Source organism: Neopelma chrysocephalum, unplaced genomic scaffold (assembly GCF_003984885.1).
Source record: "Neopelma chrysocephalum unplaced genomic scaffold, ASM398488v2 Primary Assembly neopelma1_363, whole genome shotgun sequence".
Taxonomy (NCBI): domain Eukaryota; kingdom Metazoa; phylum Chordata; class Aves; order Passeriformes; family Pipridae; genus Neopelma; species Neopelma chrysocephalum.
This window is the reverse complement of record NW_020898027.1, coordinates 57,429-84,481: the sequence shown is the minus strand read 5'-3', so window position 1 is coordinate 84,481 and position 27,053 is coordinate 57,429. Positions and strand designations below refer to the sequence as shown.

The 27,053-nt window shown below is 60.2% G+C and overlaps 3 protein-coding genes across 5 annotated transcripts in view; all 3 read right to left on the bottom strand.

The window, feature by feature from the left end:
* FBN3 (fibrillin 3) overlaps positions 1-13,080 on the bottom strand; it is a 125,852-nt gene extending 112,772 nt beyond the window's left edge. The window contains exon 1 of the mRNA XM_027706108.1: positions 13,064-13,080. Coding sequence (XP_027561909.1) covers positions 13,064-13,080 — 17 coding nt within the window. The remainder of the gene's footprint in view (positions 1-13,063) is intronic.
* An 881-nt stretch (positions 13,081-13,961) lies between these two features.
* On the bottom strand, positions 13,962-16,865 carry EBI3 (Epstein-Barr virus induced 3). Its single transcript, XM_027706101.1, has 7 exons — positions 16,817-16,865; positions 16,056-16,174; positions 15,513-15,728; positions 15,296-15,413; positions 15,047-15,207; positions 14,295-14,458; positions 13,962-14,198 (listed from the first exon to the last, which is right to left on the bottom strand). Exons 2-7 carry the CDS (start codon positions 16,141-16,143, stop codon positions 14,046-14,048), a joined length of 900 nt encoding a protein of 299 aa, XP_027561902.1. The 5' UTR covers positions 16,144-16,174; positions 16,817-16,865; the 3' UTR covers positions 13,962-14,045.
* Positions 16,866-17,198: 333 nt separating this feature from the next.
* On the bottom strand, positions 17,199-26,983 carry ANKRD24 (ankyrin repeat domain 24). Of its 3 annotated transcripts, none has more exons than XM_027706105.1 (19): positions 26,888-26,983; positions 23,723-23,853; positions 23,545-23,633; positions 23,240-23,304; positions 22,569-22,626; positions 22,353-22,423; positions 22,113-22,219; positions 21,838-22,025; positions 21,305-21,333; positions 21,104-21,196; positions 20,760-20,864; positions 20,528-20,572; positions 20,327-20,425; positions 20,174-20,246; positions 19,947-20,068; positions 18,717-19,865; positions 17,827-17,964; positions 17,666-17,731; positions 17,199-17,435 (listed from the first exon to the last, which is right to left on the bottom strand). In XM_027706105.1, exons 1-19 carry the CDS (start codon positions 26,921-26,923, stop codon positions 17,358-17,360), a joined length of 2,742 nt encoding a protein of 913 aa, XP_027561906.1. In that variant the 5' UTR covers positions 26,924-26,983; the 3' UTR covers positions 17,199-17,357. The 3 variants fall into 3 exon arrangements, with proteins under 3 accessions (XP_027561906.1, XP_027561905.1, XP_027561904.1); XM_027706104.1 differs by lacking the exon at positions 26,888-26,983 and adding an exon at positions 25,119-25,254; XM_027706103.1 differs by lacking the exon at positions 26,888-26,983 and adding an exon at positions 25,119-25,254 and having other exon boundaries at positions 19,947-20,246.
* Between the last annotated feature and the right edge of the window lie 70 nt (positions 26,984-27,053).

Genomic DNA, 27,053 nt, shown 5'->3' with positions numbered 1-27,053 from the left:
GTGTCCCTGCCCATGGCACTGGATGAGCTTTAAAATCCCTCCCAAGCCATTCCACAACTCCATGAGATATTGGGAATGGGAGAAACAGGACAAATACAAACCACAGCCTGACACAGAGAGACTGTGAAAGGGTCAGTGTGACACCAGGGGAGGGGGGCAGGACAACCCCACTGCTGGGGGGGGTCAGAGCACCCCCAGAACTTCGGGTTCACGTGTGACAGAGCAACCAAAATCCAGTGAGGTTTAGCAAGTGGCTTGGAAATCTCCCAGGAATCTCTGGTTTCCGGCAAGTTGGAATTCAAACAAATTCTCCTGGTGGTATTCAGACAAAACTCAGCACCGAGGGAGCCGGAATTGGGTGGTTGTGTAAGGGATGAGCAGCAGTTTTTCACTGCATTTGTGCTCAAAGCTTAGGGCAGATTTTGGGCTGTTTATTCTGATGCAAATTAACTGTTCCAGCTACTGGGCTGACAAATCCAGTTATTCCCTAAAGGAAAGGCTGGAAGCAAGCTCAGGAGATGGTACTAAGGACACAAGCCCAGAAAGCCCAGTGCACTGAGGTGCTCCAAGAAAATGGGGAGAGTGGGAGTCCAGGAACAGCGGGGAAGTCGTGCCCTCTGGCCTGGAATATCCCTATGGAAATAAACCTGGAAGTGGCTACTGGCCATGTGGCCAGAAACCACCATCTGGCCACTGCTGCTGAAGGAGCTGCAGAAGCGACAACAGGAGTGATGAGTCTCTTCTGCCTCAAGTGCAGCTTTGCTTCCTCCTCAGTCCGAGGTCACTCCTTGTCCCAAGTCCCTCTCCAGCTCTCCTGGAGCCCCTTTAGGCCCTAGAAGGGGCTCTCAGGTCTCCCCAGAGCCTTCTCTTCTCCAGCTGAACACCCCCAGCTCTCCCAGTCTCTCCAGAGCCCTTGGAGCATCTCCGTGGTTTCCTCTAGACTCTCTCCAGCAGCTCCACATCCTTCTGATGTTGAGGACCCCGGAGCTGGAGGCAGCTCTGCAGGTGGGGTCTCACCTGAGGGGAGCAGAGGGGGAGAATCCCCTCCCTCAACCCGCTGGTCTCACACATGATCCAGCTGCTCTCGGGTTTGGATCACTGCTGGTTTTGCTGGTTTTTCATTTGCATCAGTTCTAATGATTTTCATAGAATTATAGAACCACAGAGTCACCTGAGCTGGGAGGGACCCACAAGGATCATTGATCCAACTCCTGGCCCTGCCCAGGACACCCCAACAATCCCCCCCTGTCCCTCAGAGCGTTGTCCAAGAGTTCTGGACATGTTCCCCAGGGTTTGCTTTTGTTCTTCTCCACCCCCTGCCCCTCTTTATTCCAGGAGTTGGGGTTCATTTGTCCCCTACGAACACAGAAACATCCACAGCAACAATGCAGCAGGATTTCTGTAGAATCCTGGAATATCCTGAGCGGGAAGGGACCCCCAGGGATCATCAGGACACCCCAACAATCCCTCAGAGGATCATCCAAACCCTCCTGGAGCTCTGGGGCCGTGATCACTGCCCTGGGGAACCTGTTCAGTGCCCACCACCCGCCGGGGGAGGAAGAACCTTTCCCTGAGATATATCCCAACATTCCTGGCACAGCTCCAGCTGTTCCAGGGTCCCGTCCCTGCTCACAGAGAGCAGAGAGGTTGGTCTTGTCCCTCCGCTTCGAGGAAAAGGGATGTTATTAAACCCCCCCCCCCCAGCAGTTCAAGCCAATCCTGGAATTCCTCCTCCTCCTCCCGAGTCCCCAGACGAGGTTCTGGTGACGCTTCCACTGCCTCTCCTGACCCAGAGCGCTGCTCGGAGTCGCTTCTAATTAACCAGAGCCGTGTTTAACTCAGCAGCTGCTCAGCACCTGACAGGGCTGCTCCGTCCCCTGTCTGAGCTCCAGCTCATCTTCATCGCGTTTCACGGGTCACTTCACCCCCTTAACCACCCGTTTGTGGCTGGAGAACACCCGTCCCCCTCCAGGGCTGCGGGTGACGTGTCCAGCCGGCCCGAAAAGACGTGGAAATGGTGCTCCCAAGAGGCCTGGAGGAGCCACTCCTCCCGAAATGTGTCTGAAGGCCCGTGCTAAATCGTGCACCTCTAGCGAAAGGCTGATGAAGGGAATTCTTGGCTCACGCTCGGGGCGCTTTTTCCAAAGCGTTTTGTCGCTGGCACTCCCATCCACACGGGGTGGAAAATGTGTCCAGCGCATAAAACAACGCTGCATTGTTGTTAAACTGCTCTGGTGTAACCCTTAAATAACCTCCTCCAGCGAGGGGAAGGTTTGATTCAGCTTCTTTATTCAGTTTTTTTATTCAGCTTCTCTGATATCTGGAGATTTTTATTTTAGTGGAGAGCAGAGATCTCAGGAGGGAGAATTTATACCTCGGGAACTTGTTTGGGGAAAAAAGGGGAAAAGCTGTAACAGCCCTGGAAATTCTGAAATGCAACCGCTACCCCCACACAGACACACTGTGAACACCCCAAAAGTAAAATAAAGCCATTTTGGAAACAGCACTGACACTTAGAATCACAGAATCCCAGGAGGGTTTGGGATGGGAGGCACCTTAAAGCTCATCCCGTTCCATCCCAGGGACACCTTCCACTATCCCAGGTTGCTCCAACCTGGCCTTGGACACTTCCAGGGATGGGGCAGGAAACCTGAGCAACTTCCCTCAGCGTCTTCAGAGAAAACATGATTTTGTTTGAACCTGGTCAAAAGAAGAAAAGAAAAATAAAAAAGAGGAGCTGTGAAAAATCGAGAGTTACAGGTGACAAAAATCCACCCAGATCCCTCCACTGATGGCGACCACATGGCACAGACAAAGTGCACTCAGGGGGATGGAAAATGATGTTTCCTCACCCCTACAAGCTCTAGGAAGAATTAAATCCACTCAGGGGGCGCCTGGAATCTGGAGGTGAGACTGTTCCCTTAAGAAATGAGAATCAGCCTCATCCTGTGCCCCAGTCGTGTTTAGAGAACCCACCTCTGAAAGATGCCAAACAAAAACTGCCCCAAAATTCTCCTCGGGGAGGTTGAATTTCTCCCCATTGATGGTGAAAAAAACCTCAACAGAAATCCATTGCTGGCCCCACTCTAAACTCAACCAGACCCAGACATTGAAGGTGGAAGCAACTCGTAAGCAGGAAGAGCAATCCCATCTCCAAGAGCCTCTAAACTAAACAGATTTAATGATGCCTCCTGCATGTCCCTGCTGGAAGGAGAACATCTGTTTCCTATGCAGGGGGAGATATCCTCCGATCTAATCAGTTTGGGGAGGATTAGAAGGCTAATGGAAGACATTTGCAAATTCCGAGTTTCCTAAAACTCCACATTTTTGTCTCAGGAAGCCTGGAAGGAAAAGGGTCGAGTGTGTGTGTGCTGGATGCAATAAAATGGGGCTGAATAAAGATCACAGAAAAAGCAGGAATCATTGACATATCTCTTATCAGTTGGAAAACGCTGTAGAATCCAGACCTTTCCGACACCGTCGTTCGCTTTGATCCGGAGCTGCTGCACGAGGAGAGGGGACTGCAAACATCACTCCGTGTCTTGGGAAATCCCAACAGCTCCCGAGACACAAAGCCAAGCCCCAAAGGTGGGAGACCTGCCCCGGATTTGTGCAAGGCATCAGTCCCTAAACACAACTTCCAGCAGGAAATGTCCATCCCAGGAGTTTGGAGGGTTTATGCCCGGGATGAACTCGGGTGTTGTCAACTATTTCCCTTCCCAGAGACTTCTCTGCAGGTGAAGCGGCTCCTGAAGAGGTGTTAGCTCTGCTTAGTCTCTGGTGGAACATTCCATGTTCTTCCCACCCATCTTCCCTGTTTTTCTGCCTTGTCCTAAGTCAATGAGCTAATTCTGCACTAGGAAGAGAAGCCTGGGTGGAAACCTTCCTTCGGAGAGCAGGGCAGGGAGGGATGTGGCATCATTCCTGCTGGTGCTGGACACCGGTGGGACCTCCTGGAGCTGTCCATGTGGTGGAGGAGACGCTGGCTGTGCACACTCACTCCTCTCTAAATATCAAAACCAGATTAACCAAGTCTCAGGGCATCCATAAACCTGAGCTGGTGAGGGCTGTGCAGCTTTCCCAAGGCGGGACGAGCCCAGTCTACTCCCCAAAACACACCCAAGCCCCAAGACATCCATCCCCAAAACACACCCAAACCCTAAGACATCCACCCCCAAAACACACCCAAGCCCCAAGACATCCATCCCCAAAACACACCCAGGCCCCAAGACATCCATCCCCACAGAGGTTTGGCCAATGTCACCTCATATTTCAACACGCTGGGTTGGATCCTGAAAGGAAAATGTGGCTCCTAAAGCCACCCAGCCCCTCTGCTCCTTTTGGGACTGGACCAAAAATGCACCTCCCCTCCCCCTGCATTTCCCCCCCGACACACCTTTCCTTCCACTGGAACATAACCCCAAATAAGACGTTGGCCTGACATGAAAGCAGAACGTATAAATATTTTTAAAAAGAGAAGAATTCCTGCCTCTCCAACAGTTTGCTCCGGCTAATAGGTTTCAGATGTCTCACATACTTCATTCATTCAGCCCCATTCAGTCTCCTAGGAGCCCCCGCTGTATTTATTAAACACAGCAATCGTGGAATGTCCAGCACTTACAGAATAAAACACACCGATTTCCCCCCCCCCCAAAAAAAAAATCGTAATTAGAAAGCTTTGTGAGTGACCTAAAACTGTCATTCTATTCCAACCCCCGTGCCCACTCCAGCATTTTGCAGCTGTCCCAAAGGCTGTGCCACGGCTTTTAACCCTCCCTGGGTCGTGCAAGACCCCAAGAACACGTTTTTTGGGGGGGGGTTTCTCCTCAGCAGGATGATTTTGCCGCCTCGCTGGAGCGCCTCCTGCTCGCTGTGTTATTCTTCAGCGTGTTCCTTTGGCCACTTGGCTCTCAAATCCAACTTGTCTCGGCCCTTCCCGCCGCTGAACGCGAGTCAGGCCCCGGAATCCTGCAGGATGCCAGTGCTAATTTCAGCAGCAAAGGGCTGGAGCACACGAGATCTTTCCTAGAGGGATTCAGATGGAAGCAGACAGGAGTAGAAGAGCCATTTTTCATTACAATGCTGGCAGGGGACGCCGAGGAGGACGTCTGGGCTGGAGCGCCGTAGAGAGGCGAGAGATGGAGTTTGTTCCAGCCCCAGTGACCTGCCAGAGCTGGGTGACTGGTCAGAAGGGTTTGCTGGAGGCTGTCCCAGCCCTGCTTCGGGGAGAGACACATGAAAAGCAGCTCAGAAAGGGGACGGGAGGCCCTGAGTCTGGGCTGGGATGATCTGGCAGGAGCCAGCGGGGGAGAAACGGCCTTTTGCTTGAGGCCACGACCAGTTCATGCGGCTGATGTGGTTCTGTCGGGGTCTGGAGTGCCCCAACAGGAGTTTATGGCCCCCAACCAGCCTCTCGTGGGCCATCAGCTCTAGTCCAGCCTCTCCTGAGCCAGAACTCCAGTTCAGCCTCCCCTGGGCCAGCAGCTCCATTCCAGTGTCCCCTAGGCCACCATCTTTATTCCAGCCTCCTGTGGGCCACCAGCTCAAGTACAGCCTCCCCTGGGCCACCAGCTCCATTCCCACCTCCCTTGATCCAGCAGCTCCATTCCAGCCTCCCCTGAGCCATCAGCTCCATTCCCGCCTTCCTTGGTCCAGCAACTCCATTCCATCCTCCCTGGGCCATCAGCTCCAGTCCATCCTCCCCTGGGCCAGCAGTTCCAGTCCATCCTCCCCTGGGACACCATCTCCATTCCCACCTTCCTTGGTCCAGCAAGTCCATTCCATCCTCCCCTGATCCAGCAACTCCAGTTCAGCCTCTCCTGGGCCAGCAGCTCCATTCCAGTGTCCCCTGAGCCAGCATCTCTATTCCAGTGTCCCCTAGGCCACCATCTCTATTCCATCCTCCCTGGGCCAGCAACTCCATTCCAGCCTCCCTGGGCCACCAGCCCCATTCCATCTTCCGTGGGCCACCATCTCTATTCCAGCCTCCCCTGAGCCATCAGCTCCAGTCCATCCTCTCCTGATCCACCAGCCCCATTCCATTCTCCCTGAGCCAGCAGCTCCATTCCAACCTCCCCTGGGCCACCAGTCCATCCCACCTCCATCCTGAGTGACATCCAAGGTGTCCCTGTCCCCAGCTCTGTCACGGGTGCTCTGGGCTCTGGTTCCCATCTCTGCCTGGTCCCTGGTGGGTGAGGACCCCCCCAGAGAGCTGTGTTGTCCTGCTCACCTCCCAGCTCTCTGTCCCTTGAGGAGAAACCAACCCCCTGTCAAGAAATTTCCCTTCCCACTGCCAGGGTTAGGTGGGATACTGGGAAGGAATTGTTCCCTGGGACGGTGGGGAGGGCCTGGCACAGGTTTTCCCAGAGAAGCTGTGGCTGCCCCATCCCGGGAAGTGTCCAAGGCCAGGTTGGAGCGACCTGGGCTAGTGGAAGGTGTCCCTGTCCATGGCATGGGGTGGAATGAGATGAGCTTTAAGGTCCCTTCCAAGCCAAACTGTTCTGGGATCCTGTGATTCCAAGACCCCGTGGGACAGAGCAGGATTTGGTCACACCATCAGCAGGCCCTGGGGAAGGCTGTGTGTCCACGAGGGTTTAGCAGAGCTCCATCTCCCCACTCGGGAAGTTTTTGCCTAAGACTGTCCCTGCAGAATTTTGGAAGGTGCCTCTCCTGCCCTTTGTGTCACTGGAGGACACTTCACCTTCTTCTTCTTCCCCTCCACCTCCCCCTTCACCAGCTCCAATCCCCCCAGCCTGTGCCACCGCTCCGGGATTTTCCAGCAGGGATCCGGGAAGAGCCCAGCCCTACCCACGCATCATGGACAGACTGACCTCTCCCCAAAGCTGTGGGGGCTCATTTTTCACCTTTTTTTGGCCACACACCTCCACCCCCTCCCCCGTGGGAGACCCCCTGGCTCACGGGAACGGCGCTGCTGTCACTGTTTCCACATCCCTGCCCACTTCAAAGACCCCAGAATGAGTCTTGTCCCAGACACATTCCCGAGGGAGCTGTTGGTTTCCAGTCAGGATCCTCGATTATTAGTCCCACTGCAGGAGGTTCTACGGGAATAGATGAACACCACGAGCTGTAAAACACACCAAATGTGCTGCGAGTCACTCCAGAGCAACGGCAACACTTCATTACACCACCCTGGAACCAGAGTTCCTCTGTCTCCTCTGCCTGGGGACAAGGACAACTCCTTGCCCCGACCACTTCCGGGGGTTCCCATCTTCCCTAATTGTACAGAAGGAAAACTGGGAGCCCTGGTTGCTGGAGTCTGCAAGTGCTCTGGCTTGTTCCCTGCCCATCCATTCTGGTTCAGCTCTGCCTTGTCTAATCCTGCCAGCAAATCCTTCATTTTCCCTCAGCCAGGCCCCTTCACGTCATCTTGGAGCGTTCCTTTCCCTAAATTTCATACAACTATGAAGTCACATCTCACCCATCGAGCACCTGCAGCCAACCTTACAGGCTCACATTAAACCCCTCAAAAGCTTCAGGAAAGCCCAGGCTATCCCAGGGATCTGAGAGTCCAGATTCGAGGATCTGGGACAGCAAAACTTTCAGCTCCTCTTTCCAAAGTTGCTCCATCTCAAAATTGTTCCCTGATACTTTGGTGTCGCTCATCCCTGTGCTCACGGCACAGTGACAGATTTTCTGGAGAGATGCCCAGGCCATGAGCTCAAACCCCAGTCCCAGCATCTGACCATGTATTGGAAAAACCCCTAAGGAAGATTCCTGCCCATTCCCGAAACTTGGTGCCTCTGGGACAACAATACTCCCCATTCCATCGTGGGTTTCCAGCCTTTTTTGTGAGGTTGGCTGAGCATCTGCTGGTGATTAAGGGTTTTGTCATTTGGAAAGAGCTGACAATTACCTCCAATTATTCAAACTAGGTCAGGTTCTTCAGCACAAGTTTATGTGATGACTGTTGGCTGGAATTTAGGATTTCAAACCCCACTGGGGAGCAGAATCCACCTCTCCTCTCCCACATTCAGGAAAGAATTCCTCCCATAAAAAAACAGCTCCTGGTCCCACAGAACCTGACCTGGGCATGTCCCTGACCTCCTGTTGTTTCAGGACAACACCCCAGGAAGTGCAGAACAGGACAAGGGAGTGAAGGGAATTCCCAGGATGTTGGAGGAATTTCAAGGCCAGTTTTCTCATCTAACTGTCCATGTTGAAATTCCCAACTTGCTTGGAAGTGTCCTTTGGGGCCTCAGGTGCCAGGTGAGAGGGTGAAGACTGCAATTTAAATTCCATGTGGGAAAAGAATACCTCATTCCTTTTCCTCAGGAACTCCTGGGGTCTCCTGGCCTGGACAGGCTCAAATTTCCCACCAAGCTGGGAACTTGTGTGAGCAGCAACCACTGACCAGGGGCTGGACTTTAAAGATTCCTGTCAATCCAGACTATTCCATGGCTCTACTTCACCAATCCTACAGGAGCCCTGTCAAGCCGTGTGGCTGTCAGGGAAAGGGATTTTCCAGGTGTTCCCTCAAGAAGCTCTGAGCTTTTTAGATGCTCCCAGTGCTCACTCAGGGATCAACACGACTAAAAAGCCTCCTCAGGAATTTTCTGCACAGCGGGAGACACTGGAAGGTGGAGAGAGAACCTGGAAGCCCATTTGGGGCTCTGCCTGTGCCAGGTTCTGTCCTTGTCACTCTGGCATTGTCCAAGGAAAAGGAGGGATGAGCAGGTGATGTGAGAGAAACCAGCAGAGCCATTTCCAGCTGTCACACGGGCGTGATGCTGATTTTATCCTGCAAAGTTTTCCCCTCCTCTTGCCTTCGGGCATGAACAAAGCTCTTCCCAGAAAGGACATGGCCATTAATTGATCACAGCCCGGTGTGGGACTGTGGCAGCCCCAGGGGAGTACATAAGGAATTCCTTATATCCTTAATTCCTCCAAAGCCAAGCCAGTGATGCCCATCGGGCACAACTGGCAGTTCCAGCCCAGCACAGGTATCTCCTCCCAGCCACTTTCCAGGCAGGTTTTTGGCAGTGGTGCCCACAGAGAAGATCCCTTTGGAGACAGGAGCGTGTCCCACAAACCCCAGTTGATGGGATGGTTCAAGTGGTACAAACACGACTGGAAAATAAGCGGCACTGCAAGGCCGGGATATTCAAATTCCATCTCCCTAATTACATGTGATTGCTTTTTGGCAAGAGCTCAACCTGCCAGAGCAGTGAGGTTTTACAAACATTCACACAGGCATTAGATCATTGTTTGAATGAGTTATTGGCAGCCCGAATCCGAAGTAAAAACATAGTTTAAAGAAGACCATATTGAAGAGGGTGAAGCCGTCGGCTTTCATGTCTCCTGGTTGTCTCTGGACACCCCGAGATCCCCTCTGGCTCCCTGTCACTCACACCACAAGGGTGTTTGTGAGGGTGGGTGTCACGATTTTGGGGGGGTTCTGACGCAGAGTTGGCACTCACACAAACCACAGGCCGTGGATGGGGCCCTTTCCCGGATTGTGGAGTGGAAAAGGCGGGTTGGAAGTTCGGGTGCTGTTCAGGGAGGGGAAGGAGATGGAGACTCCAAGCACAGGTAGGTTGGAGATCTGCTCAGACACAAAGATCAGATCACTGGGAGGACCATAAATGACTTCAAGCTTTCCCATATTAATAAATACAACAGTGCTCCCGCCCCCCAACATCACCCAGCACTTTGAGGAGAAGATGGGAATATCACTGGAAGCAAATGTCCTTGTTGGGAAAAAGGATTTAGAGAATCCCAGAATCCCAGAATGGTTTGGGTCAGAAGGGACATTAAAGATCATCCATTCCCACCCCCTGCCATGGGCAGGGACACCTCCCACTATCCCAGGTTGCTTCAATCTGGTCTTGGACACTTCCAGGGATGGGACAGCCACAGCTTCTCTGGGAAATCCATCCCAGCCCCTCGCTACCCTCACAGGGAAGAATTTCTTCCTGCTGCCACCCAGAAGTGCCTGCACACTCCATGAATCCCTGTTGTCAAGGTGAGGGTGTCCTCCACCACGCTCAGGTGGTGCTGAGAGCCTCTGGCAGCTCAGCTTGGTGGATAAAAATATTCCAGGCCGGAATATTTTTGCCTGCAGGGAGGTTCCGCCCTCGAGGACACCCCTGCCTTCCACGTGCTTCCTAAATTAGATCTCCTGGGATCAGCCTTGGGTTTTAAGAGGGAGGTGAGCTTGTTAGTGACCAACATCATCCATTAAATGGGAATCAGCAGCTTTTATTGCAGCTGGAGGTGCTGTAAAAGGAAAAGAGGGAGGGGACGGCACCGGGAACCCTTTCCCTGCCCCAGCAGAGCCTGGCACAGAGGGGGGGTCACTCAGGAGCTCTGGAATTGTGAAGTTACTTCATCCTGAGGGAGAACGAGCCCCAAACTAAACACAGGAGCCTTGAGAAGGTGCGAGAAGATCAGGACAAGGTTTGTAAGGGGCAGCTCCCCAAAAAGCCCCTTATCCCCGAGGTCAAGCTGGAAAGGATCTAAGTGAGGACTGCCAAGATCCAGCAGGATCTATCCAGGACTGGCTCCCCCACCCAGGAAAGGCAGGGTATGCAGCTCCCTTCTTCCCAAGTCGTGGCTTGAGTTACACACCCGTGTGTTGCTGGCCCAGAAAACCCAGGGAAATCGTGTTTTAGGAGCAAAAAAAGCTCCTCCTGCAGCGATTCTCTTCCACAGCTTGCTCGGAGATCACGGATCCCCGTTGGAAAAGCGTCTCACGAGACGTTGGCCCACGGTTTCATTGACTGAGAGGGTTTGTTGTGCAGTTGTGTGCGTTCCCAAATTCCCAGAGAGCTCTTTCTCCGGCAACGGGGATACCAAGGACAAGAAGAAATTAATAAAGAAGGGAGTTAATCAAAAGTGGTGTCTTTTGCTTACGGGGAAAACTGGAGACACAGAATCCGAACAGAAACGATGGAGGAACATCTGTGACATTTGAGAGCTGCCAGGCACCAATAAAACCTGCCCTGCCAAGGATGTTTTTTTAATCAGACCCTAAAATCAAAGATTTTTGATTAAGAGGAGGAAAAAAAACAAACTACGCGCAAAACTGAGCCGACAGGAACCATCCTGGAAAAGCTCTCATGAATTTGCCGTCGCGTTTCAGAAAGAATGTGGAATTTCTGCTGGTTTAAAGCGATTTTCACAATGCAAACCTCGTGTTGCAGCAGCAGCTTCGGTAAGATCTGAATCAACAAAAAGCTGAAAGAGCCTTTTGAATATTAACTAGTCCCACTCCAGCACCTTGTGAGGTTTTAGTCGTCATTGTCATCCTAAAAATATGGGAATTTTGCTGGAGGGCTGATGTCCTTCCTAAGGTCATCCACAGATGCAAGAGACAGAGCCAGGAATAAAAATAATTGGTCCTGGCTTTAGGTATTAAACTCTGCCTGCCTGAAATAAGGAGTATAATTTATTGTCTTTTCTTGCTCGCCCAGCAAAATCCACGAACTGCAAAGCAAAATCAGGAGGGGGAATTTGTGCCCATATCCATAATTCATTTTTTGCCACGGCAAGACCTTGTAAACCCGCATTCCCGAGCCACTGGCTGCTCCAAAGCACATCCCAGCCAGGCCAGGATTAACCCAGAGGCTGTTTGGGTTATAGGATCACCCCAGGACAGCCCAGGTGTTCGGCCCAGCCAGTCTGGAATGACGCTGGATCAAGGAACGGACACACAAGGGCCGATTTGTCAGCGTGAGGCCGAAGGGAGCCGCCACTTTCCCAGGGATTTTTCCCTTTGCTGTGTGTTTGGAAGGTTACACAGCTGTAAGTCAGGCTCAGGAGGAGCTGGAAGCCTGGAGGGATCATTGCCCCGATCACACATGTCCTATGGAAGGAAGCTCTCCTGTGGGCTGACATCCCATTAATTCCTGCTGGTGGGAGCCCCTTCCTGGGGCTGGAATTCCTTTGCTGCCGGGTGTTTGTCCCGCAGATAACTCCGGTCTCATCCCTGACCCGGTGACATGTATTTATTTTCTCATTTTATAAGAACCAGGCTCTTCCCTGCGCTCATTCCTGGTGGGAATGCTGGCGTGGTGCGAGGCCGAGACCGCGCTGCTTCAATCTCGGATACTCGAGACGGAAAACTGGGACGTTTTCCAACGCTCCGTCTGCCTTTCTGGGAAAAAAAAAAATCTCTGCTCCACAGGCTCCCAATCGTGCCATCAGCTGGAGAGAGAGGGAACTTCACCAGCCCTTTTCCAAAATGCCCTTTGAGGACAGGGAGAGCTTCCAGGGCCCCGGAAAATTCCGAGAAGGTCCTGGGGCTCCCCAAAGGGCAGAAGGACACTTCCAAACCTTCCAAAGGTTGGCAAAGGCGCCAAGGAAATCTGGAGGGCAGCAAAGCCTGGGAAAGGTTGGGAAAGCCCTCGGAGCTCTCTGGAAGGTGGCAGGTCTCTGGGTCCTAAGCAAATCGCAGAGAAAGCCCCAGGGTTCTCTGGAGGGTAGGAGAGTCCTGCCCCAGCTTTGGCTAAACATGGAAAAGGGAATTCTGAAGAAAAGCAGAGCTCTCTGCAAGCACCAGCAAAGCCCAGCAAAGGCGCTGGGGCTCACGGAGGGAAGCAGGGCTATCCCAGTGTCCTGGAAAAGCCCCAGGGAACACTGGGTGCCACCAGGGCCTCTTGAGATGTCACTACAGGGTGAGGGACTGAAGAGAATCCCAGAATGGTTTGGGTTGGAAGGGACCTTAAAGCCCATCCAGTTCCACCCCCCTGCCCTGGGCAGGGACACCTTCCACTAGCCCAGGTTGCTCCAAGCCCTGTCCAACCTGGCCTTGGACACAAATGCAGGTCTTAGGAGGGGGTGTGAAGGAAGAAGGCACTGGGAATGTGAGATCAGGGTTAGATGGGATATTAGGAGGAAGCTGTTGACGGTGACGGTTATGAGGGGCTGGAATGGATTTCCCAGAGAAGCTGTGGCCACCCCATCCCTGGAAACGTCCAAGGCCAGGTTGGAGCACCCTGGTCTGGTGGAAGGTGTCCTTGTCCATGGCAGGGGTGGGAACAGATAACCTTTAGGGTCCTTTCCCCCCCCCCTCCCCCGAAACCCCTCAGCGTCTCGGCCTCACCCCCAGGGCCCCGCCATCGCCTCAGCCCCTGAGGGGCCGCGCCCCGGGGCCGCCCGGCCCCGCGCGCAGGGGCCGCGGGCGGCGGGAACGGAGCAGCGCCCGCTGCCGGAGGGCGGGAAGGCAGCGACGTGTAATGACCGCCGGGCACCAGCAGGGGGGGGGGGCGACACACCAGCCCCGGGGCTCCGGTCTGGGTCAGTAACGGCCCCGGGGCTCCGGTTTGGGTGTAACGGCCCCACGGTGATCAGTGACCCCACAGCGAGCACGGTGCCCGCACCCAGCCCGCGTCCAACATGGCCGCCCACGCCTCAGCGCCGCCGCTCCCTAAAAATAGCCCCGCCCTTCCCCGCCGCTCATTGGTGGAGCGGGCCGCCGGCCGGCGAATACTCGCCTGCTATTGGTTGTCTCAGATGTCTGTCAACGAAGGCACCCGGGGGGCGCTGAGGGGGTTCAGGGCGCTGTGCCCGCCCCTGTGGCCATGGCGGGGCGGGAATGGGGCTGATGGATTTCGAGGGCACCACAGGGACCGTCAGAGGGCAGAAAAGGGAACGTCGAAGGGGAGAAAAGGGAATGTCAAAGGGCAGAAAAGAGATCCACCCCAGGGGCAGCACAGGGAGCGTCCCGGGGCAGCAAAGGGACCGTCCCGGGGGAGTGAAGGGACAGTCCCCGAGGGCAGAATAGGGACCGTCCTGAGGCAGGAAAGGGACCATCCTGGGGCAGTAAAAAGGGACAGTCCTGAGGCACCGAAGGGATCGTCCAGGTGCAGAAAAGGGACCATCCTCGGGCAGCAAAGGGACCTTCCCCAGTGGCAGAAGAGGGACTGTCCTGGGGCAGTGAAGGGACCACCCCAGGGGCAGCTCAGCCGTCACAAACATCCCACAGTCAGAACAGGGGCAGAGCCTGCTGCCGGTTTATTGCCCGTTCCTGCCCCCGTTCCTGAGGTCCCTCGGTGGGACAGGGGACAGTGGCCCTGCCCTGCCCATCACAGCCCCTTCCAAGGCGTCCCCGAGGCCGGTGGGCTCCAGGCGCTGGACTCCCCAAAATCCGCCACCTCCTTGGCGGCCACCTGGATGTGGTGGAGGGTCCCGGGTTCCACGTCGGTCAGGATGTGGGATGTCAGCTCGAATGGCCCGATCTGGGGACAGCAGGGTTAGGGACACCCGGGCACACGGCCCTGTGTGTGCAGGGCAGCCTCAGTTTGCCCCGGGTGGGAGCAGGGGGGTGGCAGTACCGTGGTGGGGACAGAATCGTTGTCCCGGGCGTAGCGGAGGTGATACTTCAGTGGGAAGTACTCTGGGAAGGGCCAGGATGCCGGAGGGCTCCACTCCAGCAGCAGCTTCGTGGTCTCCCCAGGGATGGGGGAGACCCTCAGGTCCTCAGGGGGGTCTGGTTTTACTGAGGAACAGGGAGATAAGGAATCAGGGAATCCCAGAATGGTTTGGGTTGGAAGGGACCTTTAAGCCCATCCAGTTCCACCCTTGCCATGGGCAGGGACACCTTCTGCTAGCCCAGGTTGCTCCAAGCCCAATCCAAGCTGGCCTTGGACACTTCCAGGGATGGGGCAGCCACAGCTTCTCTGGGAAAACCTGTGCCAGGGCCTCCCTCCCAGGGAACAATTCCTTCCCAATATCCCATCTGAATCTCTCCTTGTGTGGATTAAAACCATTCCCCATGTCCTACCACCCGTGTAAAAAGTCTTTTTACTTCTTTTTTAAATGAAGGGGGAGATGGTGCCTGGGGGATCCAGGGACACCCAGGAGGATCCAGGGACACCATGTATCCCCTCCCTGTGGGCTGAGCTGTGCAATCCAGGCTGCAGAGACGGCCTGAGATCCCCAAATCATCACACTGATGATTCCACATCCCAAGGAGGGGAGAAACCAGAGGGGAAAGACCCAAAGGTACCCGGATCAGACCCGTGGGGGGTGAGGTGTGACGGGTGTGGAGGGGACTCCTGTGTCCCCCCATGCCAGCTGCACTCACTGATGTTCTCCAGGAGGAAGGGCAGGATTCCAGAGGCAGTGCCCAGGGGGTTCACAGCAGTCACGTTCACCACGTAGGGGGTGAGGGAAAACACCTGCAGGTCCCCAAAGGAGCAGCTCCGTGGCCCCGTGCGCTCGCACTCACCCGTGTCTGTGCCGTGCCTGGGGGGCACAGGGGGCAGCTGGGTGAGGGAGGGGTGACACAGACACAGGGGGGGCTCAGCCGGGCTTTGGGGACCCCCTCACTGACCTGTACGTGGCCACGAAGTCGGTGTCCAGCAGCGGGTCGGGGGTCAGAGCCCAGGAGCAGTTCACAGCCTGCGGGTAACTGGTGGCCCAGCACTCGATGGCGGGTGGAGAGGGGGGGTCTGGGGAAGGGGACAGGGGTCACCCCACTGCTGGTGTCCCCAGGGGACCCCCTCCAGCAGCACTGGGGGCCAGGGAGGGGCTGGGGAGGGTTCACTCACAGCCCAGGTGCAGGCAGATGGTGGCCCAGGTCTCGCCGGTGCCGGGGTGGTGGCAGCTGTAGTTGCCCTCGTGGGCCAGGCTGGTGTTGGGCAGGGCCAGTCCCGGGGCAGGGGACGTGCCCAGGACGGTGTCCCCCTGGCGCCACTCGGCCGGACCCCCCGGGCACTGCAGCAGCACCTCGGTGCCCAGGGGGCTGTGCTGGGGGACACAGCGGGCTGGGGGGGACACGGGAGGGGGCCCAGAGAGGGGTCAGGGGGTCACGCCATGGTGGGGGTGACACTGGGGCAGGAAGAGTCTGTGCTGGGCCCCCCAGTGCCATTCCCAACACCCCAGTGCCCCCAGACCCCCGGCTCTGCCCTTGGTGCCCTCCTGTCCCCAGGCCCCCAGTGTCCCTTTTCCTCCACCATCAATCCCTCCACGCCCCTGTTTCTGTCCCCTCATGTCCCCTGTTCCCCCCCATACTCCCTCCCAGTCCCCCAATCCCTCCATCCCAGTCCCCTGTTCTTCCCAACTTCCATCCCAGTCCCCCCAGTCCCCCGTACCTCTGTCCCCATCGTCCCTGTCCCCAGTGCCGTTGTAGGGGACGGTGCAGGCAGGTGCCACAAAAGCCACCACCCAAAGCCACTTCATGTCAGGAGGCTCAGAGGAGCTGCCCAGTGACCTGTGGGGACAGGCAGGACAATCAAACCCCAGGGCAGGGGACAGCAGGGACACCACAGGGTCTGGGGACATCGCCTTGAAGCCGGGGGGGGGGTTCAAACCCCTCTCTGGGCCACCCCACAGTGCTGTGCCTCAGTGTCCCCTCTGGCTGTGCCACACACCCTGGGGACAGGGATGGATTCTGGCTGTGGTGACCAGATCCTGCTGCCAGGGAAGAGAGGGAATGAAAATTCCTGCTGTTCCCACAGTTTCCTACCAGGCCCTGCAGCCACCCCTGCAGTCCCGTGCCTGGAATCGAGGTTTAGGATCACTCCAGGCCTGGACCTGCACCCTGGGATGGCCCCCACCCCCATGGACATCCAGGGTGGGACCATCCCTCAGAGAGACCCCCAAAACCCAGCCCAGGGGCCCAGCTGAGCTCCCTGCTGTCCCCAAGCCCAGCCCCACAGGGACAGATCCTGCCCTTGTCACCTCCCGCCATGTCCCTGGGCTGGCTCAACCCCAGGAGGGACATGCCTCACCTTCCTTGGATTTGGGGCTCCTGCAGTGCCCTAAACCACGTGCTGTGGGGTCACCCCAGACCCCCAACACCCCCCCCTCTGCCCCCAGCCCCGTGGGGAGCCCGGTCCCCCAAAATTCTCACCGCAGCAGGGCCAGGCCTCTGGGACCGGAGTGTCCCCAGCGGAGCGGGAAGCCACAGCCTTATCCCACTTCCTCGGGCAGGAAACGCCGTCCCCCGTGGGAACCAACACACTTCCCAGTGTTGTTCCACTGGGATCCCCACGCTCGGGGCCCCAGGCTCACGGGAAAGGGATTCCAGCTCTGGCCAAGAGGGTTCTCACCTTCCCACGCCGCCACCGAACCCCCTTCCTTCAAGGTCACCCTCTGGGGACAGCAGGGCTGGGGATGGTGGCACTGATCCCCTGCTGTCCCCCCCAGGTCCCCCACACAGCCCCCCGTGCCCACCCTGGTGCCCCCAGAGAGGAGCCAAAATTGGTGTGACTATAAATACTTTATTGCTGCTGTGCTGGGTCGGGGGGCAGCGGGGCCCGGGTGGGTGCGGGGGGTGGGTGCCAGTGACGGGGCAAGCAAAGGGGCACAGAGGGTGCTGTGACAGACCCGTCCCCACCCCGTGTCACTGGCAGTGCCACCGCCCCCCATGGCACTGCCACGCTGGCAGGGGCTCATCTGCTCTGCTCCTGCAGCCGCTGCATCCTCAGGATCTGGCTCAGGAGCCTCTGCACGTCCTCGTCCATGTGGCCCTGGCGTGGAGGGGACATCGATGGGGACATCAGGGGGTCTCTGTGTGTGTCCCAAGCGCCCCTGGGCTGGCACCAGTCCCTCAGTCCCCCACACCTCTTCCCCCAGGTCTCTCCGGCCTCCATCCCAGCCCCTTGTTTGCCTGCTGTGGGCACCAAGGCGTGGCTGGCAGGTGGCCCAGTCCCCCCCAGTGGTGTCCCCCGTTGTCCCCCCAGCCCTGTCCCCGTCTCACCTGCACTGCATAGAGCAGGTGGCTCCGGTACAGCGTCACCACCTTGCTGTGTCGCACCTCTGTCTCCTGCAGGACAGGGGGTGGGGTTTGGCCACGGGGCTGGGGGCTCGTGGGAGCCCAGAACCCACCAGGTGACGGCCACCAAACCCCCCAGGTCCCACCTCCAGCTTCGCCTCCAGCGCTCGGATCCTGTCCTGGAGCGCTGCGGTGTTGGGGGGGGACTGTGGCGGCTTCCCCGGCTCGGGGAGGGTGTTCAGGGCTTCCTTCAGCCTGAAAACCTCCTTGGAGAGCTCCGTGATCTGCAGAGTGCACAGAGGTCAGGGGGACCCCGCACCCCAACCCCGCTGGGGTGCAGCCCTGGGTGGACCCCGTGCCTGGGAAGGGGAAGGGAAAACCAGGGAAGACCCAGGAGAGCAGAGGAAATTCTTCCCTGGGAGGGTGGGGAGGCCCTGACACAGGTTGGGCAGAGAAGTTGTGGCTGCCCCATCCCTGGAAGTGTCCAAGGCTGGGTTGGAGCAACCTGGGATAGTGGAAAGTGTCCCTTCCCGTGGCGGGGGGTGGCACTGGATGATTTTTAGGATCCCGCTCAACCCAAACCATTCTGTAACTCCACGTCTGCAGCTCCCAGAGGCAGAGCTGCCTCCAGGGGGTATTTCCTGGGATTAAAAGCCCCTGAGTCCTTCTCCCAGCACCACCTTTGCCTGTTTGAACTGAACAGCCCTGAGAAAAGGAATAGGGAATAAGGGCAGAACTTCGTGGTGCTCCTGCTCTGGTTTAGCCCAGCTCTGCCACCCAAATGAAGCCTGTGCTTGAGCAAGCGCCGCTGAACTGGGGCCAAACTGGGGGAAATCAAGTCAGTCCTGTCTCATCCTCCCTGGAGGAGGTTCCCAGGCGTTGTGGGGTTTGGAGGAGCACAGGCAGAGCGTGGCTGTGTTTCCCTCTGGCTTCCGCACCAAGCTCGAGGGGACTTTTCAGGCCAAACGAGTTTCAGAGGGCTGGGAACGTCAGACCCCCCACCCCCCCAAACCCCCCCCCCGTGCCCCCCCCCTACCTTCCTGTCCCTCTCCCTGACCAGCCGAGCCGCGTCCTCGGCGTGGCCGTGGAGCTCCCGCAGCCGCCGCGCCTCGGCCCGCGCCTCCTCCAGCTGCTTCTGCGCCGCCGCCAGCCCGTCCTCGGCCGCCTGGCGCTCGCTCTTCATGAACAGCGCCTGCCGCTGCACCCTGAACACCTCCTCGCACGTCCTCTCGTGCCGCCGGCCCAGCTCCTCCAGCCGCCGGCCCAGCGCCGCCGCCTCCTCCCGCAGCGCCGCCGCCGCCGCCTCGTGCTCGGCCCGCGGCACGGCCGCCGCCAGCTCGGCCTCCAGCCGGGCGGCCTCGCGCCCCTTGGCCTCGGCCGCCGCCTCCAGCTGCGCCAGCCGCTCCCGCAGCGCCCGCGCCTGCTCCTCCAGCGCGGCCGTGGCGCGGGCGTGCTCGTCCCGCGGCACCCAGCCCTCGGCCCGCGCCTGCCGCAGCCGCGCCAGGGCCTCCTCGTGCTCCCGCCGCCCCACGGGCCGCGCCGCCAGCTGCTCCCGCAGGCCGCCCAGCTCGGCCTCCCGCCGCGCCAGCGCCTCCCGCAGCTCCGCCAGCTCCGCCGGCTCCTCGCGCGCTCCCGGCTCCGGCCGCGCCTTGGCCTCCAGCTCCCGCCGCAGCGCCTCGGCCTCGGCCTCCGCCCGCCCGCAGCGCTCCAGCAGCGCTTCCTTCTCCCTCGACGCCTCCTCTGCGGAGGCTCCCGGCGAGGCCGCGGCCTCTGCGGCCTCCAGCCGGGCCTGCAGCTCCTTCAGCTGCTGCTCCCGCTCGTCCAGAGCTTTCCGCGCCTGCTGCAGGGCCGCCCGCGCCTCCGCCAGCTCTGCACTCGAGGAGGAGGAGGAGGAGGGCGGTGGCACCCGCAGCTCGCCCAGCGCCGCCTTGCACTCGCCCCACGTCCAGGCCGGCTCCTCGGCGAGCCCCTGCGCCGCGCTTCCCTCCGGGAATCCCTCCGGGATTTGTTCCGGGGCTCTCTCGGTGGTGCCGCGCTGCCCCTCCGGCCGCCCCCCGGCCTCGCCCCTCACGCCCTGTGCCCGCAGCTGCTCCAGCTCCCGCTGCAGGGCCCGGTAGAGGCTGGCGGGGACCACGTCCCCCGGGGCGGGCGCGCTGCTCTCGTCCCGCTCGTAGTTCTCCAGCACCTGCTGAGGACACCGTGAGGCCCCCGCGGGACAGGGGGCCGGAGGAGGGAGGGACGGACGGATGGACAGACGGGGACGTGCCTGTATTTTGTCCCTCAGCTCCTTGTTCTGCACGGTGAGGGACTGCACCTGCCCCTGCAGCGTGGCCAGCAGCTCCTCGGCCGAGGGGCTCAGCGTCTTCTTGGAGAGCAGCAGCTCCGCTCCTGCGGGGCACAGGAACTCCGCTTGGTGCCCACCCGTGCCCACCCACACCCCCACTCCCCAGCGCCACCCCCCGAGGTGACCTTGGGAGGCCTTCAGGGCCCTACCTGGGAACTCAAGCGGGTCTCCCTCCTCGTCCTGCAGTGTCTCGATGTCGTAGCTCGTGTTCTCCTTCTCGTTCTGGGGACGCAGGGTGGTGGTGACCCTCACACACACACACCCCCCAACCCCTGGCACTGCCAGCTGCTGCCCACACCCACCTCCAGTGAGGACAAGCGGCTCCGCAGAGCCTCCACCTCCTTGCCCAGCTGCTCCTTCTCCCCATCCCGGGCCGCCAGCTGCTGCTCCAGCTCCTGGATCTGTGGGGCAGGACGTGGGAATAGGGTCCTCTTGGCTCCTGCCGGAGTCCCGATGGCATTCCCAGCACCAGGAGCACCCCTGAGCTCCTCACTGGCCTTTACCTGCTTCTCCATGGAGCGCAGGGAGCCCTCGTCCAGCTCTGCCCTCTAGCAGGACCCAGAGAGAAAACAGGGAGGGATGAATGCTGTCCCCATCCCCGCTGTCCCCATCCCTGCTGTCCCCATCCCCGCTGTCCCCATCCCCGCTGTCCCCATCCTCGCTGTCCCCATCCCCGCTGTCCCCTCCGCTCCCCAGGGACAGGGTGGCATCTCCCCATGCCCCTGCAGCTGGTACCTCCCGGCGCTGCTTCTCCTGCTGCTCCAAGCCCCGGATCTTCTGCAGGAACTGGGCCCGTTCCTGCCGCAGCCGCACGATCTCCTCGTAGGCGTCCCGGTCGTCCTGCGGGTAATCACAGGATCGTGGAATCCCCCGAGCTGGAAGGGACCCACGAGGATCGTCGGGTCCAACTCCTGGCACGGGACACCCCAAAAATCCCACCGTGTGCCTGAGGGCACTTTCTGACCCCAGAGAGAGAAGGAAAGGCTCTGGCAGGGTGTGGACCCCCCGAGGCTGGCACAGGGGTGTGCCCTGCAAGCGAGCCAGGTGAGGACCTGGAGCTAAGGGGGACCCCCTCTCACCTGGCTGAGGGTGCCCAGGGGAGGCAGAGGGGCCTTCCTCTTCCTCGGGGTGCTGCTCTTCTCCCTGACGGATGACTGGCTGGGTGAGGAGGTCTGTGGAGACACCAGGGCAGAGGGGACATCACACCCACGGTGACCTCTGTCCTCCCTGACCCAGTGCCACCTCAGAGAGCCCTGGGGGACCCCCTGGCAGACCCTCACCTGGGATGTCTGCTCAGTTGACTCCTCTTCTGAGGGGTAGAGCGGGAGGGAAGAGAAACAGGGGAAGTTTTTAGGGGACCAGAGCCTGCGTGGGTGTGGGGGCACTCAGGGGACACATACATGAGTGCACAGTGTTCAAAGGGACACAGACAGACAAATACAGGGATGTACACGGGTCTGAAGGACAGGGATGCAGTGCAGACACGGGGAGACACGTGCACACACAGACACATCTGAAAACACCCGTGTTCTTAGACCCCCTCCCACGCAAACACGTGTGAACACGCGTGTGCAAGCACGCGCAGACACCGAGGCTCAGCACCACCTCAGCTGGCGACAGCACAGCCAAAGGCAGCTCTGGCACCCAGGAGAAGGGGCCATGTGCCCCCCAGCCTCACCCAGCCTCCTCCATCCCACCCCAAAGCGCCCTGACGGTGCCAATCCCCCCGCGAGTCCCTCCCCTGCGGGGTGACGACCCCCTCATACTCCATGCCCGGGGCACAGGGAGCACCAGGGTGCCAGGGCTGCCTCACCACTGGCCCAGGAGCGGCGCTGAGCAGCCTCCTGCAGGAAGTGCTGGATGAGGGCGTTGCCCGTGGCCAGGCTGTAGTGAGCGGCGTCGTGGCCCGTGGCGTCGACCACGGCCACGCGGGCGCCGGCGTTGACCAGCACCTCCACGGTCTCCACGCTGCCGCTCTCACAGGCCAGCATCAGGGCTGTCCTGGGCACAGGGGGACAGCAGAGGTGAGGGGGGGGCATCCCCTCGGTCTCCACGTTGCCCTCCCGGTGCCCGCCGGCGCGGCCCCACCTGCCCTGCAGGTCCCGGCTGTTGACGGCGGCCCCGCGGTGCAGCAGGTACCGGCACAGCTCCGAGTGGCACATCTTGGCAGCCAGGATCAGGGGGGTGGAGCCGTCCTGGGCAGGGCGGGGGGGGGGGGGGGGGGGAGCCGAGGGGGCCCCCCCGTATCCCCCCCCCCCCCCCCCGATTTCCACACCCTGCAGGCGCAGCCTGGCAGGAGGAGCACGAGGAGGAGCAGCAGGACCTCACCTTGTCCTTGATGTTCAAGGGAGCCTTGAAGTCACAGAGGATCTCGGAGCACGAGATGCAGCCGCTGACGGCTGTGGAAGGGACAGAGCTGAGCGCTCCCTCCCCAGGGACGGGGCAGGGCAGGGTGGCACCGTCCCCTCTATCCCCACTGTCCCTACTGTCCCCTCTGTCCCCACTGTCCCCACTGTCCCTACTGTCCCCACTGTCCCCACTCACCTGCCAGGTGCAGTGCGGTCCGGCCGCTGCCATCGGCCACGTCCACGGGGCAGGAGGCCTGAGGGACAGAGCCCGGGTTACAGGATGGGGACAGACAGACAGGCAGACAGACAGACAGACAGACTGCTTGAGGGGATGTGGTTCTGTGGCACGGGGCAGGGCAGGGCACAGGCTGACAGATTGCTTGAGTGGGCATGGCTGCGTGGCACAGTAAAGGGCAGGGGACAGACAGACAGACAGCCTGTGGCTCCGTGACACAGTAAAGGGCAGGGGACAGACAGACAGACAGACAGGGGTTCTGTGGTGTGATGGAACACAGGGGACAGACAGACAAACAGCCAAGTGAAGGACAGGGGACAGACAGACAGACTCCTTGAGTGGACACAGCTGCCTGGAACAGTGAAGGGCAGGGGACAGACAGACAGCCAGCTGTGGCTCCATGATGTGATGAAGGACAGGGGACAGACAGCCAGCTGTGGCTCTGTGGCATCGTGGAAGGCCGGGCAGGTGCCAGGCAGCACCACACAGAGCCAGGAATCACCATGCCAGGTCAGGGCACTGGTGAGGGAAGGGGGTTCAAGGACAGGGAGGACACATTGCTGGCACAGCACCCTCCTCCTCCTCCTCCTCCTCCTCCTCCTCCTCCTCCCTCCCTCCCCACCCGCCCGTACCTGCAGCAGTTTGCTGACACACTGAGGGTGCCCGTGCTTGGAGGCCAAGTGCAGGGCAGTGGATCCTGGGGAGGGACAGACAGACAGGTCAGAGCACGGACAGCAGGTCTGTGGCACAGGGGACAGCCTGGGGGACACGCAGAGGGATGGGCACACGGGACGGGCACACAGGGACATCCCCGGGAGCCTCATCGCTCAGGGTTTGAGCTCCTGGCGTGGCCGTCACCTCTGTCCCCTGGAGACAACCAGGTGGCCCTGGGCGGCCCGTGGCAGTAGCCAGGGGCACGTGGTGGCCCTGCCCTCACCCGAGCTGTCCTTGGTCATGGCATCCACGCCGTGGGCCAGCATGGCTTCCAGGCAGTCCACGTTCCCCCGGGTGGCAGCCAGGTGGAACCTGCAGCGAGACCAGGGGGCTGTGGCACCGTGGCACTCGTGTCCCTCGTCCCCTGTGTCCCTGTCCCCGGGGCGTGGGGTGGCACTCACGCGGATTTGCCCTCTGAGTCCAGCTTGGTGGGCACCAGGCCCTTGCGGACCAGGAGCGACGTCACCCGCCCGGCATCGTTGTAGTCCACGGCCTGCAGGAGCTTCTCGTCGTTCTTGGTCCAGTCCTGGCTCTGCAACAGAGCCCAGAGGAGGCTGTGACACTCTGTGTGTGACACTGTGACACTGTGTGTGTGTGACACTGTGTGACACCGTGTGTGACTCTGTGTGTGTGACACTGTGTGTGTGACACTGTGTGACACTCTGTTTGTGACACTGTGTGTGACACTGTGTATGTGACACTCTGTGTGTGACACTGTGTGTGACACTGTGTGACACTGTGTGTGACACTGTGTGTGTGACACTGTGTGTGTGTGACACTGTGTGTGTGTGACACTGTGTGTGACACTCTGTGTGTGACACTGTGTGTGACACTGTGTGTGACACTGTGCTGTCCCCAGGGCTGGGCTGGGGACTGTCTTTGCCCCCGTCCCTGCTGTCCTGCACCCAGCCCTGCCCCTTGGGGTGCCCGTCTCTGTGCCAGCCCCTCTGCTGGGGGCTCTGCTGTCCCACCCCCAGCACGGAGGGTTCAGCTGGCACTGGGATGAGGGTCCCCTCCAGCCCCTCCCAGTTTGCAGCTCACAGACCAGGGCATTTACAGACCCAGGAGTGCCCGGCTGGGACCGGCTGGGATTTGGGAACGAGCCCGGCTGCCCCTGCCACCCCAGTAAACACAGCCAGCACCCAAGGGAGCCCCACCCTGCCCAGTTCTCCCCACTGATCCCAATCCCAGCCCTGAGGAGGAAAGGACCAAGCCGGGGCAGCTCCCCTGGGATGCTCCAGCCTCGCCGGGATAACGGGGCACAACGCTGTCCCCATGCACACAGCAGCGGGGCTGGAAAGGACCTTGCTTTCCCAGTGCTCCCGTTCATCCCCATCCCGAGGGACTGACCCGCAGCGGGACAGCACCACGACAAGGACTGGAAGTCCTGGGTTCACCCCGCAGCCGGTGACGACAAAGCCGAGCCGGCTGCGGCCGCGGCGGCAGGAAATGGATGTCACCTTTCGGGAGCTGCTGGCACCGTGCCCCGAGCCAGCCCGGGGGCACCGTGCCCGCCGGGAGCCCCTCCGAGCCCCTCGGAGCCCCTCCAGCCCGGTGGGGCCGGGAGCACACCAGTCTCCCAGGGTTACTGGGCAAACTGGGAGGGTGGTGCCCGCGCCCCCCACTCCCTCGCGGGGCAAGGACAAAGCAGGTTGGGGAGGGCGCAGGGGGAGCCCCCGGGGTGGGGCCGGGGATGGGGGGTCGCGGGGGATGCAGGCGGGGCGGGGGGGACGCGGCTCAGCCCGCGGGACGCGACCGGAGGGGTCCCGAGGAGGGGGGTCCCGAGGGGGGACGTACCGCGAAGGAGGCGGCGGCACAGAGGCAGATCTGCTTCATGGTGCTGAGGAGGAGGCGGCGGGCAGCCATAAACCCCGCGCCCCCCGCCTGGGCCAGCCCGCCCACCCCAGAGCCCGGCTCGGAGCAGCATCGCCGCCCGGGCGGGGCAGGGGCTGCCGCAGTGGGAAGCGGGACCCGCCTCCCTCCATCCCTCCGTCCCTCCCTCCTCCTCCCCTCCCTCCCTCCCTCCTCAGCATCCCCGCATCCCGCCACGGAGCATCCCCCAGTTAGCGACCAGCACCCAGACTGGTCCCAGTTCCAGCTTTCCCACCCCAAGCTCAAGCGAGGCGTCAACCCCCCCCCCCCCAAGCAGGGCTGAGCATCCTCCTGCCCCCCAGATCCTGCCCCCCGAGGAGGGGGACGTGGGACCCCCTGCCCCGCCCTGGGGGCACGGACTGACCTCCTACCGCAGCCCAGCGGCCAAGGGGGCGCAGGACCCCCCGCCTGCATCTCAGGGCCCCCCCGAACTCCCCCCAAAATGCAGAGGGTCCCCAGACACTGCCCTGGCAGAGCCCCGGGAGCAGCAGGACAGCGGGAGTATCCCAGGGGATTGTCCGGGGCGGAGCGGGGGAACTGAGGCACGGAGCATCCCTGAGGTGGGAGCCCCCCGGACTCCGCGTGGGGGGCTCCAACCTGTGTCCCCGTGTCCCCAGCCGTGTCCCCCGGCTGCCTGTCACCCGCCCTGTCACCCTGTGCCCCCGGGGCAGAGCCCTCGGCCCGTGCCAGGCGGCTCCTGAATAATTGAGGAGCATCGACTCGCCGCTTCCGCGGGCTGTGGCAGCTGGAAAGCTGGCAGTTGTCACCAGGGAGGGGACAGGGAGGGGGCCTGGGACCTGCTTCCCTCTCCTTTGTTCTGCCCCGCTCCCAAGGATGGCTCTGGGAGCACTCGGGGTGCACTGGGGGCTCGATGCCACCGGCCAGGGTGGCAGTGCCAACCTCCTTGGGGCTGCTGTCCCCGTGGGGAGCGGCCACCCCTTGTCCCAGGGGGTGTTCCCGTGTCCTTGTGGCACTGGGGACATCCTGGGGGAAATCTCCATGTCTTCAAGTCCCTGTAAGACTTGGGACATTCTGGGGCAGGTCCCCCCCATCCATATCCCAGGGCAGGTTCCCGTGTCCCTGTGGATATCCCAGGGCAGGTCCCTGTATCCCTGTGTCCTCATGGACATCCCAGGGCAGGTCTACGTGTCCCTGTAAAACCTGGGACATCCTGGAGCAGATTCCCATGTCCCCAAGGACACACCAGGGCAGGTCCCCATGATCTCACGTCCCTGTGGATGTGCCAGGACAGGTCCCCATATCCCTTGTGGACATCCCAGGGCAGGTCCCCGTGTCCTTGAGGACATCCCACAGCCAGTGCCCACATCCCTGTGGACATCCTGGGGCAGATCCCTGTATCCCTGTGTCCTCATGGACAGCCCAGGACATGCCTATGTCCTCACATCCATGTGGATATGCCAGGGCAGGTCTCTTCGTCCCCATGGACATCCCAGGGCAGGTCCCCATGTCCCCAAGGACATCCCAGGGCAGGTCCCCTTGTCCTCGTGTCCCCGTGGACATCCCAGGGCAGGTCCCCGTGTCCTCAAGGACATCCCACAGCAGGTCCCTGTGTCCCTGTGGACATCCCAGGGCAGGTCCCTGTATCCCTGTATCCTCATGGGCACGTCCCCGTGTCCCTGTGGACATCCCAGGAGAGGTCCCCGTGCCCCCGAGCCCCCAGGGATGGCACTCACGTCTCCCTTCTTGAACTTGGCCCTCAGGCTCTTCATGGTGGCTCCAGCCTCAGCCTCGTGGCACCTGGAGGGGGGATGGCCGTGCTGGAAGGTCTGTCCCCCCCGGGGACAGCTCAGCCCCCCCGTCCCGTCCCGCTGTTCCCAGCCCTGTCCCCGTGTCCCCGCA

Excerpts from the sequence above, each read along its gene's own strand:
- EBI3 (XM_027706101.1), bottom strand. The coding sequence starts at position 16,143 with ATGAAGTGGCTTTGGGTGGTGGCTTTTGTGGCACCTGCCTGCACCGTC. Across the intron at positions 15,208-15,295 it reads GACTTCGTGGCCACGTACAG|GCACGGCACAGACACGGGTG; the intron begins GTCAGTGAGGGG and ends TGTGCCCCCCAG. Across the intron at positions 14,199-14,294 it reads ACGATTCTGTCCCCACCACG|ATCGGGCCATTCGAGCTGAC; the intron begins GTACTGCCACCC and ends TGCTGTCCCCAG.
- ANKRD24 (XM_027706103.1), bottom strand. The coding sequence starts at position 25,187 with ATGGCTGCCCGCCGCCTCCTCCTCAGCACCATGAAGCAGATCTGCCTC. Across the intron at positions 23,305-23,544 it reads CATGACCAAGGACAGCTCGG|GATCCACTGCCCTGCACTTG; the intron begins GTGAGGGCAGGG and ends GTCCCTCCCCAG. Across the intron at positions 20,573-20,759 it reads AGGAGAAGCAGCGCCGGGAG|AGGGCAGAGCTGGACGAGGG; the intron begins GTACCAGCTGCA and ends GGGTCCTGCTAG.